General features: G+C 40.1%; 3 protein-coding genes across 3 annotated transcripts; 1 reads left to right on the top strand and 2 right to left on the bottom strand.

The window, feature by feature from the left end:
• Positions 1–537: 537 nt before the first annotated feature.
• On the bottom strand, positions 538–3,773 carry cfap184 (cilia and flagella associated protein 184). The gene is made up of 2 exons (XM_015345032.2): positions 3,714–3,773; positions 538–3,596 (listed from the first exon to the last, which is right to left on the bottom strand). Exon 2 carries the CDS (start codon positions 3,543–3,545, stop codon positions 1,983–1,985), a length of 1,563 nt encoding a protein of 520 aa, XP_015200518.2. The 5' UTR covers positions 3,546–3,596; positions 3,714–3,773; the 3' UTR covers positions 538–1,982.
• A 79-nt stretch (positions 3,774–3,852) lies between these two features.
• Positions 3,853–10,219, top strand: tada2b (transcriptional adaptor 2B). Its single transcript, XM_015345033.2, has 2 exons — positions 3,853–4,177; positions 5,145–10,219. Exons 1-2 carry the CDS (start codon positions 3,908–3,910, stop codon positions 6,282–6,284), a joined length of 1,410 nt encoding a protein of 469 aa, XP_015200519.1. The 5' UTR covers positions 3,853–3,907; the 3' UTR covers positions 6,285–10,219.
• A 2,256-nt stretch (positions 10,220–12,475) lies between these two features.
• Positions 12,476–18,578, bottom strand: grpel1 (GrpE-like 1, mitochondrial). The gene is made up of 4 exons (XM_006629610.3): positions 18,463–18,578; positions 16,952–17,111; positions 16,256–16,337; positions 12,476–14,696 (listed from the first exon to the last, which is right to left on the bottom strand). Exons 1-4 carry the CDS (start codon positions 18,528–18,530, stop codon positions 14,350–14,352), a joined length of 657 nt encoding a protein of 218 aa, XP_006629673.1. The 5' UTR covers positions 18,531–18,578; the 3' UTR covers positions 12,476–14,349.
• Positions 18,579–19,112: the final 534 nt, after the last annotated feature.

The raw sequence follows: 19,112 nt of genomic DNA, 5'->3' as shown, positions 1-19,112 counted from the left end.
TATTTGAAAATAAACTGCTGACTGAGAAGTTTGACTTTTTTCTTCCAGCTCCTCTATAATGTTTCTCCTTTGTAGCCCATATCACTGGTGTTGGCCTCGATCCCCTGGGGAAAGGCACAGCCTTTTCTCCTTTGGCTTGCTTAGCACTAAAGGTAAAATCCCCTGTGACTTAGTGAGATGATTAAATCAAACTAGGACCAGCAGTGAGTGTGTTGCTGCAGTCAACTACAGATGAGTCTAGCAACCAAGCCCTGTGCCAGAACTTATCCACATAATGTAGTGTATTTAAAGGACTAGTCTTTATCACCTTGATTTTCTGTTTCATTTGATTTGACTTTCCTGCTATGTGGTTTGTAGAATTCATTGGTATAATTTCAGTTTAGAATTTGATTTATTTACTGATCTAAAAAGAAAACTTTTACATACGAGAATTCTCTGAAAAGACTTCTGAAAACTAGTTGCCAGAAAGTGTAAAGAAAAGAGTGAAAAGGGGGGTAATTATGAAAATCCCATGAGCAAAAACTGCATATTCCCAATTGTACTTTTTATTTCAGGTCTGTCAGGTTCTTATTGTTTTTCAATCATATTTACAATAGTTAGATATAATTGCAAATAACATGAGGATGAAGTATTAAACAAAATCACACAAAACTTACAAAAGGGAATGCAATACAAAAAGCTGAAACAATAGAGTTAGATAAATGGTAGAAACTACTCCTTTTACATTCTGTTTTATGTTATTGTCTTTCTTTGCCTTGATAGGTAAATTTGAAAGAAAATTATAATGTAAGTGCTCTGTTACCCTTTATTAATAATTTCTCTTTAATGCTTGTTAAAAAAATAAAGCATTTTACCACTAACAAGTCAGAATCAACACTTATTCTGTTAGAAAAAGCTGAACAAGATTCCATTAAAAAATAATGTATAGAAATGGCAGACAGTTTGGTTATAAGAATAGTTTCCTAGATCCTAAAAAGCAATAGAACAGTAGGAGGATTTGAATGAAGAAACACACACAGGACACTTAAGGTCAGCAAAAAGATTCAAGTTAACATAAATCAAATAGTGCTTCCAATGGAATGAGATTAAATACAGGAAAGCAAAAGTTGCAGTAAGGTCAAAATACTCTATACTGAAATATGCACATCCTGAGAATGACATTATTTTTTCGGTGTCCACCCCAATGGACAAGGAGACGTCATGCTCCTGTATGCTGAATAATAATATGTCACCCATAAAGTTATTTTCAATTAAAAACAACTGTATCTTTGCTCAAATTAGATTAAGAGAGCTATTGCATTATTTGGCCAATTGAACTGTGTCCCCACATCTAAGAAATGATTTAATGTGATACAACAAACAATTGCACTTTGGAAGTGGAGGACAGGAGCTGGATACCCCAGGCCAATGATTTTTAAAATTCCACTCAACCCAAAGCATGAGATAATACAGTGGAAGAGAGCTGGATAAAATATTTAGTCAATAAGACTTTTAGATGATTGCCATTTAAGCAATAGGTTGACAACTGATTATACACAATATGAATCTACACACAAGTGACCCGGACAACAATAAATATAAAATGAATATGAGTAAAATTTATTTAAAAATATTTGAGGTTCACCCTGAAATAATTTAATTTAAAAAGAGTTCTGCTTTATCTCAACTGTGTTTATCTCAACTGGAAGGCAATCTGTTCACATTTTGTATGATAGTAATTGATATAAATCATCAATTTAATTTTTTCATGATGAGGAGACTAATGTGAATGTCAGGTACACAACTACTAAACTGTAGATTTGACTTATCTTAGAGAAATCATATCTCCCTTTCATACATAAATAGCCAACTATATAAGAAATATCTGAAAATACCAGCTGACACCATTTATTTTAGTTATTTTTTGGGTTGATTTATTTTATGTTATTGACCATGAAAGGAAATGGGTCCAGAGTCTTGTTATTTTTGGCATCTGCTGCTTTTCATTGGCGTGAAAGCTTAGCTTGCTCTAGTTTTCTCTTGAGTCCTACACATCTCAGTGTCAGCTCAGCATGCCGGCGCCTCAGCATCTCAAGCCTCTGACTCAGAGCTTCGGAGGCATCTACCTTTTCTTCAAAGTCCCGGAGCAAGGTCTCATTTCCCAGAAGGCCACACTTCTGCCGGAGCTTCAGGTTGTCCGTGCGGAGAGCATCACGGGCCTGTTTGGTCTTGGTGAGGATGTCCCTCTTCCGAGCTACCAGGGCTTCCACCTCTGTAAGTTGAGCCTTCTTTGCCTGGTTCTCCACCTGGACAAACTGCAGTTTCTCCTTGACGTGGGTGAGGACCTGGACTGTGCTGGTAATCTTCTTCCGGAGTTTCAGGAGCTCCTCGTTGCGCTCCTCAATCTTCTCGTTGTACGTCTGGTTCTCAATCTTCAACTGCTCAAAGTCGATGAGGTGCAGCCCTTCAGCCAGCTCCTCCTTAGCCTTCAGCATAGCCTCAAATTTCCTGACCTTATTCTTCAGCTTGATGTTCTCTAGCCTCACCTGGACCAGCTCGTTCTCTTTCCGCTGCTCATTGGCCTGGATCTGCTCCACTTGTGCGACAGCGGCTTGCTTTCCTAGGCGCCGGCTCATGGCTGACACTGCCACCTCCTTCTTGAAGCCCATGAAGACCTTCCACTCACTGTCCACCTGGCTCACTTTTTCCTGGGACTGGGCTCTCAGCTCCTTGATCTGCTGCTGGTAGCTCTCTGAGTCCCGCCTGTGCTGCCATTTCAGGTCCTCCATTGTAGACATGTACTTGAGGTAGCGCTGCTCCTGATCTGAGACTGGCTTCTCTTTCTCATGACGGATTTCCTCCCCTGTCTTCCTGCGGAAGTACTCCACTAACTTGTTCTGTAGCTGACCGCTCTGCTGGATAATATTCGCCTTTTCCTTCTTAAGTTCTTTGTACCTTTCCATGTATTCTTCATAGTTTATGCTTAGGGCTTCTTCCTCCTCTTCCTCCTCCTCCTCTTCTTCTGTTGGGCTTGTCTCTCTTTCTGGCGCCTCCAGCTCCAGCTCTAGGGGAGCATTTTCCTGCTGGGCCACTGGGCTGCCCTCTCGAGACAGCAGCTCTCCTATGATCTGCTGCCCTTCTTCCTCCTCTTGCTCTGCTAAAACTTCACTAGAAGGCACAACTTGCTTCTCCTCCTCTTTTACAGGTGTTGATGCATCTTCAGCAGCACTATCTCCTTTTAACTCTTCTAAGGTTTCAGCTTCAGCTTCGGCAGGTCCTCCTAGAGACTCACCTGAAACCTCATCTGCTGGCCCCTGTCTGGTGCCGGGAAGGTCACTGTTAACTTCAGGCAACTCTTCCTTTTGTTCCGTCCCAGCCTCGGTACCATCCTTTTCAGCTAGCAGTTCAGCAGTGCAGTCATTGTTATTTCCAGCTTCATTAGATTCTCCCTCGAATGTCTCTTCTTGCTTTTCGGTTTGGGACAAACCGTTAGTGTTCTCCGCTTCAGGAAGGTACTCTGTCGTTTCCTCAACAGTTTCGAGTTTGGGGGGCTGTGACGCCTCCATCGCAGTACGAAATAATATAAGAATAATAAGTCACTATTTGTTCCTATCCCGCTGTAAAATAAATGTAAATCTATTGTTAGCTGTAAAGTTAGCTCAAACTAAACACTGGGTCCAAAAAGAAAAAAAAGAACCCAAAACTGAATCACCTAGAAATTACACCTACTGTACCTTTCCTGTCCAACTATTTTATAAACCTAATGCGGTGTCTTTCGGTTGCCCCAGAAACGGGGGCGTGACCCAACCAGCATGCGCGTGATATTTATATTAATGAGACGCAGGGAGCAGAGCGGTAGCTGCTCAGTGCGCATGCGCCTGCCTTGGAGGCTGTGCAGCTTCAACAACAAGCAGCAGCAGCCTGCAACATGGCCGACCTGGGCAAGAAGTACTGCGTTAATTGTCTAGCAGATGTAACGAACCTGCGGCTTCGTTGCACCGAGTGCCAAGACATCGAACTCTGTCCAGAATGCTTCTCTGCAGGCGCCGAAATAGGCAATCATCGGCGATGGCATGGGTATCAGCAAGTAGACGGGGGACGCTTTACTCTTTGGGGTCCCGAAGCAGAAGGAGGCTGGACCAGCAGGGAAGAGCAGTCGCTACTGGATGCGATCGAGCAATATGGCTTTGGAAACTGGGTAAGTTTTCTTTTATTTTCCCACGGGATGGAGAAGAAGAGAGAGGATTACGTTTTGATGGTGACAGTTGAAATTGCAGTACTCCAGTATTGTTCTGTTTCAGCAAATGTCACGTTTGTGAGTGAGTGAAAAGTTAATTTGAAATCGGTTTCAATCAGGAGGACTGGCCAAACTATAGGTAAGATCAAAAATTACTTTGTCGGTTTTCTGAGAATGTAGAAAACGCGTCAAATTAAAGATTTATATAAAATAAAAACCTGTGATTATTAAGAGCGTTTAAACATTTTAGGATTTTGAACGCTTCGAGTGGAAAAAACTATCGCATCGCAAATACGTGAGATTTTAAATGCTATAGTAAAAATGACTGTGTAAAGAATGTGTGTTTTGCACCATCAAGAAAGTAAAAAAAACATAAATTCTTCCCGTACTACACTATACATTATTAAGAGTTTTTCTTAGAATATCCATAAACAGACACCTGCGTGCTTGTGCGATTTAGCAATTTGTTTGCTGCCATATATATGCAATTAGATATAACCACAGGCAATTATTCCAGTTTACAGGAACGACGTATTTTTGCCTACAGAAAGCTTGTGAATAGATTTTCTCCATGGATGTCTAGGACTTTGTTGTGAACATTGCCCTAGTCCAGTGAACATTGTTCACTGGTGATAGAGAGTGAGTTTTCAGTGCTGTTGGTATCCACAATGTCTGTATATCATTTTAAACCTTACTGTTCTATTTTGCATAAAACAGCATGTTCTGTTTGTGCTAAGCTTAATTTTTAGTTCTGTAATTTATCTGCATGATTGTTACTTACTGAGGGAAAGTTTTTGTATGTTTTGAGTTATGCCAGATAAGGCCATTGGCTAAGCAAATACTAAGACGTGTGTAGTTTCTCTGTAACAATGGCTGCCTGTGTAAAGATTTGTATCATTGCCCCACTAACGCAATTGTATTGTTCCAGGAGGACATGGCAGCCCATGTTGGAGCTTCAAGGACGCCACAGGAAGTCATGGAGCACTACGTGACCATGTACATCCACGGTAACCTTGGCAAGGCCTGTATCCCGGACAGCATCCCAAACCGAGTGACGGACCACACATGTCCAAGTGGGGGGCCGCTGTCTCCCAGCCTCACCACCCCACTGCCGCCCCTTGACATCACCGTCGCCGAGCAGCAGCAGCTGGGCTACATGCCCCTGCGCGACGACTACGAGATCGAGTACGACCAGGACGCCGAGACGCTGATCAGCGGGCTGTCGGTCAACTATGATGACGATGACGTGGAGATCGAGATGAAGCGGGCCCACGTGGACATGTACGTGCGCAAGCTGAGGGAGCGGCAGCGGCGCAAGACCATCGCCCGCGACTACAACCTGGTGCCGGCCTTCCTGGGCAAGGACAAGAAGGAGAAGGACAAGGAGAAGCCGGCTGCCGGGGGGGCGGCGACAGCGGCGGCGGTGGTGGCAGCGGCGGCTCCGCCAGCAGCGGCCGGCTCCTCGGCCGCGACGCCAGCCCCCAAGCGCAAGATCACCAAGGAGGAGAAGGAGCAGCGGCTCAAGCTGAGGCCCCTCTGCCAGTTCATGGCCTGCCGGGAGTTCGAGGAGTTCTTTGAGAATATGCACAAGGAGCGGGTCCTGAGGGCCAAGGTGCGGGAGCTGCAGCGCTACCGGCGCAACGGCATCACCAGGCTGGACGAGTCGGTGGAGTACGAGGCGGCGCGGCACAAGCGGGAGAAGCGCAAGGAGAACAAGAGCGTGGCCCAGTCCAAACGGGGAGGGGGCGGAGGAGGTGGGAGCGGGGGCGGCGGCGGCGGTGGTGGTGGCGGGGGCAAAGAGGAGGGCAAGGACAGCGAGTTCGCCGCAATCGAGAACTTGTCCGGCTTCGAGCTGCTCTCCGACCGGGAGAAGGTCCTCTGCAACTCTCTGAACCTCAGCCCCACACGCTACCTGACGGCCAAGACCATCATAATCAAGGACCACCTACAGAAGCGCCAGGGGATCCCCTCCAAGAGCCGTCTCCCTAGCTACCTGGACAAAGTCCTCAAAAAGAGGATTCTGAACTTCCTCACCGAGAGTGGATGGATATCGCGGGACGCCTCTTAGTCTGTCTTACTTCGTTGCCCGTTTCACTTCATTGCCAATTTGTGTGTGGTTTACTTTTCACAAGGTGTTCTGTGTGCTGTGTCTGACCTCTGTAAGTTCCGAATGGGCCAAACTACTGGACGTTATTTTTTGTTTCTTTCTACGGGAGCGTGATAATGCTGGGACTGGCGAAAGAAAGAAGTCAAAAGCTGTTTGCGGTTTATTTAAGCCTTTTTAAAGCTGAGCATGCGAGAAAACAAAATGGCAATAACAGAGTAACTGAAGAACAACGTTTGCTTCTCTCCTGTGATCTTTGCCCCAGGGCTCAACTACAATCCCTGAACTTACCAATGTGGGTGCTGTTTTACTGCAGCTCTTCGTCACTCGTGTATGGAAAAGATCTCCGTAATAACTTTGAAGTCACAACGAGGCACCGCCTTTTGTGTAAGGGAGGGAGACCCATGCTATTGTTAACATTTATCTCCTACAATCCAAAAGTCATGCTGGATTCATTTGGCTTTGTCTTGAGAGATAAATGCACGGAGAGAAAAAGTGTCATTTCTGTTTTAGGAAAGAAACTGCTTTGTACAGTTTCAGGCAGCTGGGATATTCATTTGGCCTGTTGAGTCCTTTGGGGGGGGGGGGGGGGGAGTTATTTTGTAATACTGTATATGCATCTCCCTTTTCTATTCTCGTTCTCTGAGTTTGTTCGTTTTTGTTTTAGTTGCCAAAATGTTTGTAAGAGTGAAGCTGTCCGAGCGGGCTTTGTCAAGGAAGAAAGAGCCAAGTGTATCGTTGTTAGGGTCTGGTACAAGAAGGTCTTTTAGAAAAAGGACAGAAAATGCTCCAAAGGGCACTCGTATATATGTTTTTTAATTTAGAAATTACTAAAGATTTTAAAAGCACAACAAATACTCTCTGCTTGTCAAACAAGCACAGACATTTGGATTCTGCCATTTTATTTGAAGCCGGGTGCCCAATTCTCTCAAAAAGTCAACCCTATCTGATCTGAGATATTTCAGAATTATGGTATTTTTTTCCTTTGTGAATATATTTATAGTATGCTTATGTGAAACTTATTTTTTCTTGGGAGCTGGTGGTTTGTATAGGCCTACTGTGGAGGGAAAACGGAGGACATAAATGTGGTTATACATGTGAATCATTTCAATCTCTTGTACTGTAGCAGGTTCATGTATTTGACTGGTGGTTTGCATGTGATACTCTGGACATTGTGTTATAATTTATTGGTTCACTCTAATTCTTGCCAAGAATGTTGTTTTTCTTTCAAATACAGGACATGCAAGATTTAATTAACTGGCAGATAATGCATTGTTTAAATTGTGTGCAGCATCAAGCCATGTAGGGTCTGAAGCATGTTGCAAGTATCTTTAAAGCATTAAGTCAAAAGATACTGCTACAAGAACAGTGTCTACAGTTCTTTGTTCTTGTACTGTAGGAGCAGCTGATATACAGTAAGAACTAAAATGCAGTTTTTAGATATATAGTGTAGTTGTGAAGGAGAAGTTTGGGTTTTTATTTTGTGCAATAACTTAAATTTAGTTTTATTTCTAAACCTTTATGAGTCTCATATCGCAGTATCGATTACCGTTATTAAATGAAAATCCCGTATAGATCTTTTCACAAAATAAAATCCAAAGGTTTAGTATATTTATATTACCTTAGCATGTTGTTTGTAAAACCTCAAAAGACTGCAGCAACCACAACTGAGAGACATTGGCAGTTACATTTTGCTTTCGCAGAGAGTAACAACTATCTTGGCATCGAGATAACTTGGCAAGTTATAACATATGTTACGCCTCCGTTTGACGATTGAAAAACCATTTTGTCAATATCTGTACAGAGCTTAAAACTGTCGCATGTTGCTGACATTAAACCAGTACAAAGTAAGATTGAATTTGCCGATAACAAAGAAATGGGTTTTGCTCTGTGAATAAACATAAAGCAGAGGTCAGTTTCTTGCTGAAAAGGAAAAAGGAAAGAAAACTATCAGTAGCGGAAAAGGAATTCACTTTCTACGTGTTTCTTTGCAGCTTGTACAAAGACAGCCCTCCTTACTCTGTAAATACCATGATAAACCCTTACAGTTGTGACTAGTAATAGGGAATGCTTCAGCATTTTGCATCGAGTGAGATGGTTTCACTGTTAAAATGCTGATAGTGAGAAAAATATGGAAACAAAGTTTCCAGCTCATACACTGAAGTATTTAACTCCTGCCACAGCCTTCATAAAATGTGTAGACTCCCTCAATAGGTTCTAAGTGTTGAATCAGCCTTTCCATTTCGTCTGTTGTATCGTGGGTTTTTACCCATTCAGAAATTTAGTAAGAAAATGCTGACGCAGGTTTTATCAAAGGTTGGAATGTTATGTGAAAAATGTCACTTCAGTCTGTTCTGTGTAAATTCAGACATTCGCCTGGAATTTGTGGTATTCTGGTGTGAGCCAGCTTTCTGTGAAAATTCTGAATTTATGCCTAGAAACAAACAGTGGGAATGTTGGACAAATTAGCAAATAAGGGTGAAAGCTGTAAAACATGCACAACTGTAAGTGGATTCCATGGAAATTGAGTACTTAAACATCTCATTGCATGAAACATCATTAAAAAAAGCAGTTTTAAGTGCTGTTTTTCTTTTTTACTGTTTCCCGATTTTGGAATTGGGTTAGTGAAACAAACTGGAAGGGGGTGTCTGTGAGTGCATCATTTTGTTGAACTTTTAGTGTTTACTGGGTGGGGAAAGAACCTGGATTTGTCTTGAGAAGATGCGAGTGAAAACTCTAAACATTTGAACACTGAGGTATGGCACTGAAACCTGTGATTCAGGCTATACTGTTTAAGATGAGCAAATTACTCTTACATTTTAGGACAGATTTTGTTTTCTCTTTTTAACCGTTAGCCTTTTTTTTGTGAGTTACTACAGTGGGTGGTAATGTGATAGAAGTGTTAAATGTCATTACTTACTGTTTGAGTGTAGCTTAAGCAATCACATTGGGGTTGTGTTTTTGTCTTATCTCAATGTAAGTGAGCCGGCTCTGTCCACTTGGTGAAACATACAGTAGTCTTGTATTTTGCAGCCCCCTGGCCTGTGTTTTAGCTATATTTGTGAAGAGCATGCTTGCAAACCAGAAGAATCACAACTTGCATGTTTTTCATTTGTTTTGATCAATGCCGTTGTCAGCCAGTGACTAAATCCTGTGTTAGATTTTCATTATTCTCTTTTTGTCTACTTTTGTGCTCTACCTTTATTAAGGTGGACACACATGTGGAGGTTTGTGTTCCTAAGCTTGATTTACTGTTTGGAAATGCCAAGTAAACAAGGAGGGGAAATTAAATTTGCCCCAGAAGGATGCTCATATTACTTTCTTAACAAATGGCGTGTTGCTTTGTTGACTCAGCATGTTAAACTTTCTAACATCCGACTAGTTTTCTCCGACATGTAAAAATATTAAGCTAAGTGTTGCAGTTGATATAAAAATATTTCATTCAAAAGTAATTTCATGTCAGTAGAGGAGCCATTTAATATCTGTTTTGGTAATCTGAGATACGAAATGATCATTCAAGTTATTAAACCCATTCAAAGTTTCAGTTAAATGTTAACGTTTTGTCTTTTGTATTTCATGGGAGTTTGTTAAATATTTTAGCAATTGTAAATATTTTTTGTAAAATAAGAAAAAAAAATATAAAGATTGACCTGTGAAATGTAAAGTATTTTATTTCAGGAATATTTTATAACTTTTGTACAAAAAAAACAACAAACATGTCAAAGCCTTCCTCATACTGTCTGAGCATGCTGTGAAACTTGTGTTTAGGTAGAGTAGGCATTTTGATGTTAGGATAATACTTGTTAAATTTGAGGGGGGCTTTATTCTGTTCTACTCTTTGTGATTGCACATCAAATTGTGTGTCATTACATGTTTTGTATTAAAGTGCACATACTTTGTTTCCTGCTTCATTCTTTATTTAAAATACATTTTTACCAACAGTAGCACTATGGAGTTAACTTTGCTGCCTCACAGTGCTGGGGTCCTGGGCTCAGTTCTGGTTTTGCTTGCTGTCTTTGTGGAGTTTGTATGTTCTCCACAGGTTCACATGGATTTCTTCCCACAGTGGTTGGTTAATTGGCTTCTGGGAAAATTGTATGTGGCTGCCCTGTGATGTACCTGTTGCTTGGTGGGATAGACTCTGGCTCCCCCACGACCCCGAATTGGAAGGAGCGGTAAGAAAGTGGATCAGTAGATGTTTTAACAATATTCTGCCTGGAAAACTCCACGATCAGACACAGTGAAGTCTTAAGAGAGACTTTCTGTTTTTTTCATTATTTCTGATTGTGGAAAACCCACTTAGATTCTTAATATAGATTTTTAAACGTAGATGAAAGGTGAAGGCTTTTAATCAATCTTTTCCTCGAGAGACTTTGTATTTACAGAGGTCTGATTAGGATCCTTGTTCCTCTCTAAGGTGTATATTGTTTCGAAACTTTCATGCTGGTGGGAATTGAGCTGGCAAATTGTTTGCAGTTTAGGGATGCAGCTTCACACATTGTATGGAAATAATCTTAAGTATAAATTTAAAATGGTCAAGTGAACATTATTCAATAACTAAATATTGCTGCTTGTTTGAAGGATATTGCTGCCTTCTTCACTGACTTCAGAAAGTAGTTTCCCAAAATATTATTCTAGAGAAGTAACATGCTACAGTTCTATACAATAGTGACATGGTTAAAGGTAAACATTTGGGATACCATCTAATTTGGTTTACATGTATCTTAAGGTCTTATAAAGACCTTAATTTTCAAATTGCATCCCTTAGTCCTGGTTTATACTTTGCATTTGTTAATTTAAACTTAACATATCGGTGCAATTTATGTATCAAGAAACAGATTATGACTCTCTTCCCAAAATGCCTGCTTTTATTGAAAATATTAATAATATAATGAAGAAGTTTACAGACATCCAGATATTTCTTGAAATAAGTCAGGTTAATCAACATTACTAATTCTTTCAGCTGCCACTTTTATTCAAAGCAACATACGTTTTCAGCAGCCGGATCTTTTGTTGGAACATTTTTTGTGCTTAAATCCTTTGGCTAAGAGTACAACTGTGTGTCAGCTGGGATTTGTACCAAACACCTACTTGTTCAAACTGTAGATATGACTTGGTATCTTGTTCTATACTCTTACAATCCTCTATATAACTCTGGGATAAGTAAATCCTCTAAAGACATGCTGCAGGTTTTTGGTTTTTAAGTGCCCATCCATGTAGTTCCACCCGTGTCCTCTGGATTGTTTCATTGTTCATACTGAAGTTGTCCACTGGGATGACTCAATCAACACCTTTGAACATTGTTTGAATACTTGAATCAGGCCCATTGAAGTCTGTGCTTAAAACCAAAATCATTCAGTTCTCAGTTCTTTTATCAGTGTAGATGAACATTCCTTTAAGCATTAAAATATGTCTGGTTACTCCTCTCTGGAATGAATCCAAAGCAACACATGGTGTCCAAAATTAAACACAATATTCAAAGTAATGGTACATAACATCCCTTGATTTAAATTCTATACATTCAACACATTTGTTTTTCTTCCCCAGATTGTTGAAATTACGAGACGATATACTCAAGTACTCTTTTTCACAAATAACATCTTGAAGCTCACTTCTTCCATGGTTTTACCAGTCTTGAATTTTATGTAGATCTTTTTGAATTTCATTTGTTGCTTCTACAGGGTTCATTAATCTTACATATTTGCTTCACTTGCAAATCTAACTATACCACAATCTACATAATTGATATAAATTTGCGAGAGCATTTGTCCTTGCACGGATTTTTGTAGTTCTCCACTCATTACACTAATCTATTATCTGTACTTTGTTTCATATTTATTCACCAATCTCAATTCAAACAAACATTTCCTTACCTGTAGTTTGAGAATCAATCTTTTATGATCCTTTGTCCATCTTTTATAACTTGTCCATTGAACAAATTACTATTAACTCTAAACTAGTTAGGACCTGCCTTCACTAAATCCATGCCTGTAATATCTCTATGCCTCTTATATTTTAAAAAAAGTTTTTAAAATTGAGAAAAAGTTCAGATTTAATGGTTATTTGATTAAGGATTGAATTAAGGGTTTCAGTGTAGTGTCAACTGTGTATTTCCTGAAAATTAATTATTTGCAAACAAAGCAAACAATAAGAAATATTTTAGTGGGTTTTTAATTTATGTTGGGAATTGTTGCCGAAAATTAGACTATACAGTAAAGACAGAACAGAATTTGAATGGGAACATTGTACACAGATTACCTTCAAATGCATGATAAGAGTAAAACTAAATATTGTACAAATATTTATAGAACTAAACATTTATGTTCCAGTAGCATAAAACTCAAATTACCATGAATGTATAACTGAATAAAAAACATAAAACATTGACAGGAAACAAAAACACAGCAGCTCTTTTCCCTAGATTATTCTGTAATATTATTAGTATGGTTCAAGAATTTACTAATACTGTATAGTGAAAAGATTCACAGACATGTACGATGGCATCCAGCTGCACTTGTCACAGGAATGAGTGCAAGAATAATTTCAAAATTTCAAAGATCCTATTGGAACCATTCAGGTGCAGAACCCTACCAAGATATGGAATGAAATAATACATTGGAATGTTTGCAACAAGACTAGTGTTTGCTTTTAATAAGATGTAATTTATCTTCCAATCACTAAGGTTCCTGTCCAGCGAAATCCTAATTGGTGGACGGAAATTCAAGGTTTCATGAAATATGTGAAGTGCCAGTGGGCAGTGTTGTAGAAAATAAAAATATGAATATTAAAATATTTAGATTTGAAAATGGCATTGTATGTATTATCATCATATAATCTCACTAGAGAGAACATTATTAGGTAAGTACATGGTGTGTACTGTCAACATGTTTTCTCATATGAAGTTCTGATTACCTAGTTTTTTTCAGTAATGAGGCCCAAAAGACAAAGGAGGTGATAAAAGAGTTAACTTAGCAATATTATATGCACCTAAGTATAGTTGCCATACCCTGCGGTGTTACAATTAACTTCAAACACATTAACAGGTGAAAACAATAGATAAGAGTTAGCACAGATCAAAAAGGCTTCAACAACCTGAGGAAAAGGAATGGAAACACCCTTCCAAAGGTAATAGCTCCTGAAATACATATCTCTGTGCCTGAACTAAGTGTTTTTTAATTCATACTGAGGCAGTTTTCTTCATCGCCATGCTATTTTTTTTTGCATCTAGCAGGCTGGGACATCATTTCAGAAACCTTGCAATTCCTTGGCCTTCTGTGACACCTTTAGTTCCCCCCGAATGTTGGTTCAAAGGCACACATCTGCAGCTGTGGCCTTTACAAATGCTAATGCAATTTTTGCATCTCTCTTCATAACACTGTCTGATGAAGTTCAATGGACATTTTACCGCAGACACCTACAACCCTTAAGGTTGCCATTCCTAATGTTTCCCTCCCTCCCCACCTCTGATTTTGTTTACCCTCTATCCTCACTTTTCTGCTTAACTTTCTCTTCTTCCTAACAAAAACTCCTTTGTTTAAAAAAAATGAAAACACTTCAAACTTTAACTCCCTCAGTTTCTTCTCAAAGCCAAGGTTCTGTAAGCTATTTTTTTTTATTAAGAAAGTGTTATAACGTGGAATAAACCTGAAAATGCTGCAAAGAGCGCTTACATACATTGTACATGTTTACAAAAGAAATTCAAACTATGAGACATAAACCTGATTTCTTGTAGTTTTTTTTGTGGTTAACGGGTTTAGCTTCCTTTGAGCTGCTAAAACACGAGGAGACAATTATGATAGGCTATTCAAAATATGAAAACAAGGTTCATCTGCATTTAGAAAAATATATTGTCGAGCAGAAATGCATAACTTGTAACACAGTGGGGGGAATCAAACAGATTAAGAGTTTCATTTTAGGTTACAAGTTTTTTCAATTACATGCTGTTCAAAAATCAAGTCCAAAGATACTTTGAATTTGAACAAAAACCCCAATCCGTTACCCACCAAATACATTCTTTTTACAAATTCTGTTATGGTGCTTTTGCAACACCCACTAACGCAGGCCTCAGAGTGCGCCCATGCAGCTTGTATCCCACTTTCGTAACCATGGTTACTGTGCCCGGTTCCTTCCCCTCCACAAATGCATGGAAGAGAGCTTCATGTTCATAGGGGTCAAACTTCTGCCCCGCAGGGTTAAGCTTGACCAAACCATGCTTGGCAAACACTTTCTGAATCTGGACCTCTGTCATGACCAGCCCTTCATACAGACTCTTCAGGTGAGGATTCTCTGGAGTCACCTCCTCTTTGGGGACACTCACTGTCGCCTTTTCCAGAATGTCAGCAACTTCTAGTAGGTCTTTGCAGAATCCTTGAATACCTAGTGATTCATATTAATAATGGCAAACAAAACAATTAAAATGTGATATATCCCAAACCTATTGTTCAACATTTAGGGAAATAATTCCTTTCAACAGGAAATGTATATAACATACACCTTATATATATATACACACAATACAGTGCTCTTTAAAAGTATTTGAACAATATAGACAAAATGTGTTTTTGTGAAGCAATTTGTGTGTGTAATTAAGATTTATACTGTACTTGTAATTCATATTTATACACATTTATTTTCAGGTATTTCCATGTATTTAATCATATTAGACCAAAATATACATTGTCCTTCATATTTTGACAGATGATAAATACCAAGATGAGCTCAAAGAGTTTTTGATCAAAGGTTTATAGACAGATGGGACCATGAACACCTTTACCAAAGTGAAGGAGAGGTTAAAGAGCAGAGAAAGGAAGGAACTAGAGATGCTCTGAAGAACACCACATCATCTCAATCTTTACTGATGCTGTAATTTGTGATGATGGGTGCAGATTGCATTCTGAAGGCTACAGAAACCTTCTGCCTGCATATTTAGGAAACGCTTCCATATGTATTGAGCAGCACTACAATGTACAATCAATGCAACCAAGGATTTCACCAGAAGAAAAAAAATCTTATTATAACCAAGTCAGTCTCTAGACATAATTCCAAGTGAATATGCATTTTACCACCTGAAAAAATCATTTGAACACTGATAAGACTGTGTAAAAATGTGAAGTGGCTGCAACAATTTAAAGTGTTTGGTAGCACAATGGGTCACGGATTAGGTTATGTGCTTATTGACTCTAAAATGTACTTAAAATAAATGTGTCTCCATAGAAATCACTAGACTGAACTTTTTTTTCCTAATATAATCAATTCAAATGCATACATAGAATTACATGGAATATACTCCTAAATCATCATAGCCTCACGATCACAGAGGCAAACTGCTTGTCTGTTGCGGAATGAATACTTCTTGATTGGGTACTGTCGTCCAGTTCGTTAAAATTCATCCATCTTCTAAACGCTTCATCCAATTCAGGGTCATGGTGAAGCCGGAGCCTATCCCAGCAAGCAATGGATGCAAGGCAGGGTACACCCTGGATGGGATGCCCGTCCATCACAGAGCACACACAGACGTGCACCCACTTAAACCATGGCCAGTTTTCCCCAGAAGCCAATTTACTTCACCAGTACGTCTTTGGACTGTGGGGGGAAAGTGGCACACCCATTGAAGACCTGGAGAGAATTTACAAGCTCTACACAGAGCATCCCAGGTCTGGAATGGAACCCAGGGCTCTAGCACTGTGAGGCAGCAAAGGCTAACCACTGGGCCGCCCAAATAAAAATCTGAGCGGCTCATTTTTAAAAGTAAAGAAGAAAAATTTCTTTAGGATTCAAGTCTCGAAGCTGGAGGGCGCAAGGAGGGAAAACATACCCAGGAAGAGATGGCAGTCCTTCCAGGGCACAAAGGGCAACTAAGACACTACCACACTAGCCCGTATTTCAGTGGAAGGCATAAAGTCATGATGGGCATAGACAATTTCCTACAAGCTTACCATATAATTTAGCTTCTTCCACCATTTTCTGGCTCCTCTGCCTTAGGTTTTCAGTGTCTGCAAGGGCCCTCTTGTACTTGTCCTGTTAAAACCATAAGAGAGGTTACAAATAAGAGGAGGGCATTCGGCCCATCAAGCCTGTTTAGTAGTTAAATATTTCATCCGGCTGTTGCTTGAAAGAAACCAGCGTATCACAACTATATCCTTTAACAACTGTTAAAGGAATTAAATGAGGAAATCTATGAGGACTGAGCAATAGATGAATAATTTTCTAATATGTGAAACCTCCGTCATTTTCAGCTGTTTGCTCTGAATATGAAAATCCCCATCCCTAAGTGATATAACCACCCACAGGCCTTAGAACTGAGTGCCTGAGTGCACACACATCATTCAACAAAAATGCAGCATGTGTTTGCTCCTAAAGAACAGAATGTGATTTAGAAAAATCTTCGAAGTGTTTAATTTCCATTAAGATACTGAAACCCCCCCACCCAAAAAAAATATAATTTGACTACTCGAGTGTTATAACATCTTCTCAGACAAATACCACACTTGCCTATATCTAGAAAAAAAAAGTACTTTGGCTGAACATCTTTTAAGAATACAACTGAGGCGAGAGTGACAGAACATGAACTCATAGCAGCGAAATGAAGCGAGTTCTACGTGGTTCAGGTGTCAGCTCAGAAGAACGCTTACGGTGATCTCTTTCAGCTGCTCTTCAAGCTGACTCTTCTCCTCTGCCAGCGCCTTCTCGGCTGGGGTCTGCTGAGCGTGCTGCCCCCCGCCCTGCTCCTCCTCTGTGCTCTGCCCATTGCTCTTCTGCTGGGCAGCAGTGCAAAGCAGTCTTGGGGAAGCCCTGTGGAGGAAAGCACATCTCAAGGCCTGAAACGTGAAACTGACACTTATTTGTACCGTTATGGGCGTTTGCAGTGCATTAACGTTTCCTAAAGTGATGGAAACTTGTTAAACGTAATAAGTACTGCTACGCCTGTGCTCAGCCTGCTCAGCGCATTGTAGATCTGTAGCCTGAACACAGAAGAATACCACCTGAGGTCTGAGCTTCTCTACTATGACAAAGTAGCTGGGATAGTGCTGGCTCCTTACAATTTAGAGAACTGTATAACAAAACGGACTGCATTACTATAAAACAAGAATCCCAACACATAAGACTAACATGTAAGTAATACAAAGCAAAGAACATGGTGGCTCTGTGGCTAAGGATCTGTGGCTGGAAGGTTGCCTGTTCATATCCCGTAGCCAGCAGAGAAATCCTACTCCGTTGGGCCCCTGAGCAAGGCCCTTAACCCCAACTGCTCCAGGTATAAATGGAGCAATTATCCAACTGTGCCGTATAAATGGCTGACCCTGCGCTCTGACCCCAAACTTCTCTACCTGTGTATCTCATGGAGCAAAGGTTGGGGTATGCAAAAAGACAAATTCCTAATACAAGCAATTGTAGATGGCCAATAAAGTGATCTGATCTGAATTAACAAGTCACACAAAAACGTCCTCTTAATATTCCGAGATGTCCTGATCTCTAGTGACATCTGCTGTTGACGCAGTTGCAGGAGTTTGTTCTGTTCACTACGGACAATATCCCCAGTTCAGCACTAGTGTCATGCTGTTACATCACACTTTAAGTAACGAGTCTCCTTTGAAAACCTCTCCTGTATTCTTTTGCGATACTTCATTTGGGATCATGCGAAAAATAGGAAAACAAGTTACTACATTGTAATCAAAGGCAAACTGGTCAGGGTTAATTAATACACCATTATCGTGCAAAAACGTACTGAAATGCATTGTGTAACTTCGTATAAAGCGCAATTTGAATCTCCCAGAGCCAAACAAGATTATGAAATCGGTTGCTCTTCCTTATGAAGCAATTTAATGGAAGACTCATACATTTTTCTCTTGCGTAAAAAGTAAGAACACACCACATGTTGTAGCAATGCACGAAGGCTACGCTTTTCAGATTCCTACGGTATTCAGAAGAGCGAGTTCTACCCAATGGCATAAACAACCTTAAACCCTTTTAACCTTGACCGGACTGCTTTAAATAACGAGACTTACCTCTGGCATCCCCAGTGATGTAACTGTTAACCTCCACGTTACATGGCGCAAATTCAACAGCGCTAAGGACACCTCGAGCAAGTTAGGGAATGTGAAATAACTACAGACGATCGTTGATCACTTTACTTTCCTCTTACCTTATGAGGCCAGGCGATGCTATCACAGAATAGCACTGTCTTGCTGCTCTTGCACACCAGCTCGCCATTGTCACTTATCTACAGCGCACACGCCGGGGGGACACAGTAACCTGCTGCAGAGTACGTCAGGAATTTTAACCAATCAGAAGGAAGAAACAAAAGTTACTCACTAAAGCGACCAATAACAGGACGGTGGAGAAAGAGTAAAGCAGGATCTGGAAAAAGGAGTTTGGTTGTAATTGACTGAAGAGGTCAAAAGCAATTCACGTGACGTATGACGGTTTGACGTTTCAAGGACTACGGTGTTTAAATAAAATAAAATAAAAATATGCCTGTTTTCGTTGTATATTATTTTTTAAAATTCTGCTTACAGAGTTATAATTTATGCGTTTCGTATATTTAGACGTGCAAAAATCCAGTTGATTCCAGAGTTATGATGTTGCGCTATAAAACCAAAGCAGGTGGCTCATTTCTTCTGCAAAAGGTTCGAGATTGGGGAAATTGCGCCAGCGTGCGCTGTCTACAAGGTTAATTCCTTGCTAAAAATAGAATTTTTTTTGTACTAAATGATTGGGTAGTGTCTGTAACCAGCATTACATTATTATTTCTTTTTGTACTCAAGGAACAGAAAGTGCAGGGTAATTCATCAC

Source organism: Lepisosteus oculatus, chromosome 1 (assembly GCF_040954835.1).
Source record: "Lepisosteus oculatus isolate fLepOcu1 chromosome 1, fLepOcu1.hap2, whole genome shotgun sequence".
Taxonomy (NCBI): Eukaryota; Metazoa; Chordata; class Actinopteri; order Semionotiformes; family Lepisosteidae; genus Lepisosteus; species Lepisosteus oculatus.
The sequence above is the reverse complement of the archived record's forward strand: the minus strand, read 5'-3'. Positions and strand labels throughout refer to the sequence as shown.

What these genes read in the sequence shown, in the direction of transcription:
- tada2b (XM_015345033.2), top strand. Translation starts at nt 3,908, where the DNA reads ATGGCCGACCTGGGCAAGAAGTACTGCGTTAATTGTCTAGCAGATGTA. An exon ending in AATATGGCTTTGGAAACTGG is followed by an intron (nt 4,178 to 5,144) that starts GTAAGTTTTCTT and finishes GTATTGTTCCAG; the next exon opens with GAGGACATGGCAGCCCATGT.
- grpel1 (XM_006629610.3), bottom strand. Translation starts at nt 18,530, where the DNA reads ATGGCGAGCTGGTGTGCAAGAGCAGCAAGACAGTGCTATTCTGTGATA. An exon ending in GCATCGCCTGGCCTCATAAG is followed by an intron (nt 17,112 to 18,462) that starts GTAAGAGGAAAG and finishes TTTCCTCCACAG; the next exon opens with GGCTTCCCCAAGACTGCTTT. An exon ending in GGAAGAAGCTAAATTATATG is followed by an intron (nt 14,697 to 16,255) that starts GTAAGCTTGTAG and finishes ATGAATCACTAG; the next exon opens with GTATTCAAGGATTCTGCAAA.
- cfap184 (XM_015345032.2), bottom strand. Translation starts at nt 3,545, where the DNA reads ATGGAGGCGTCACAGCCCCCCAAACTCGAAACTGTTGAGGAAACGACA.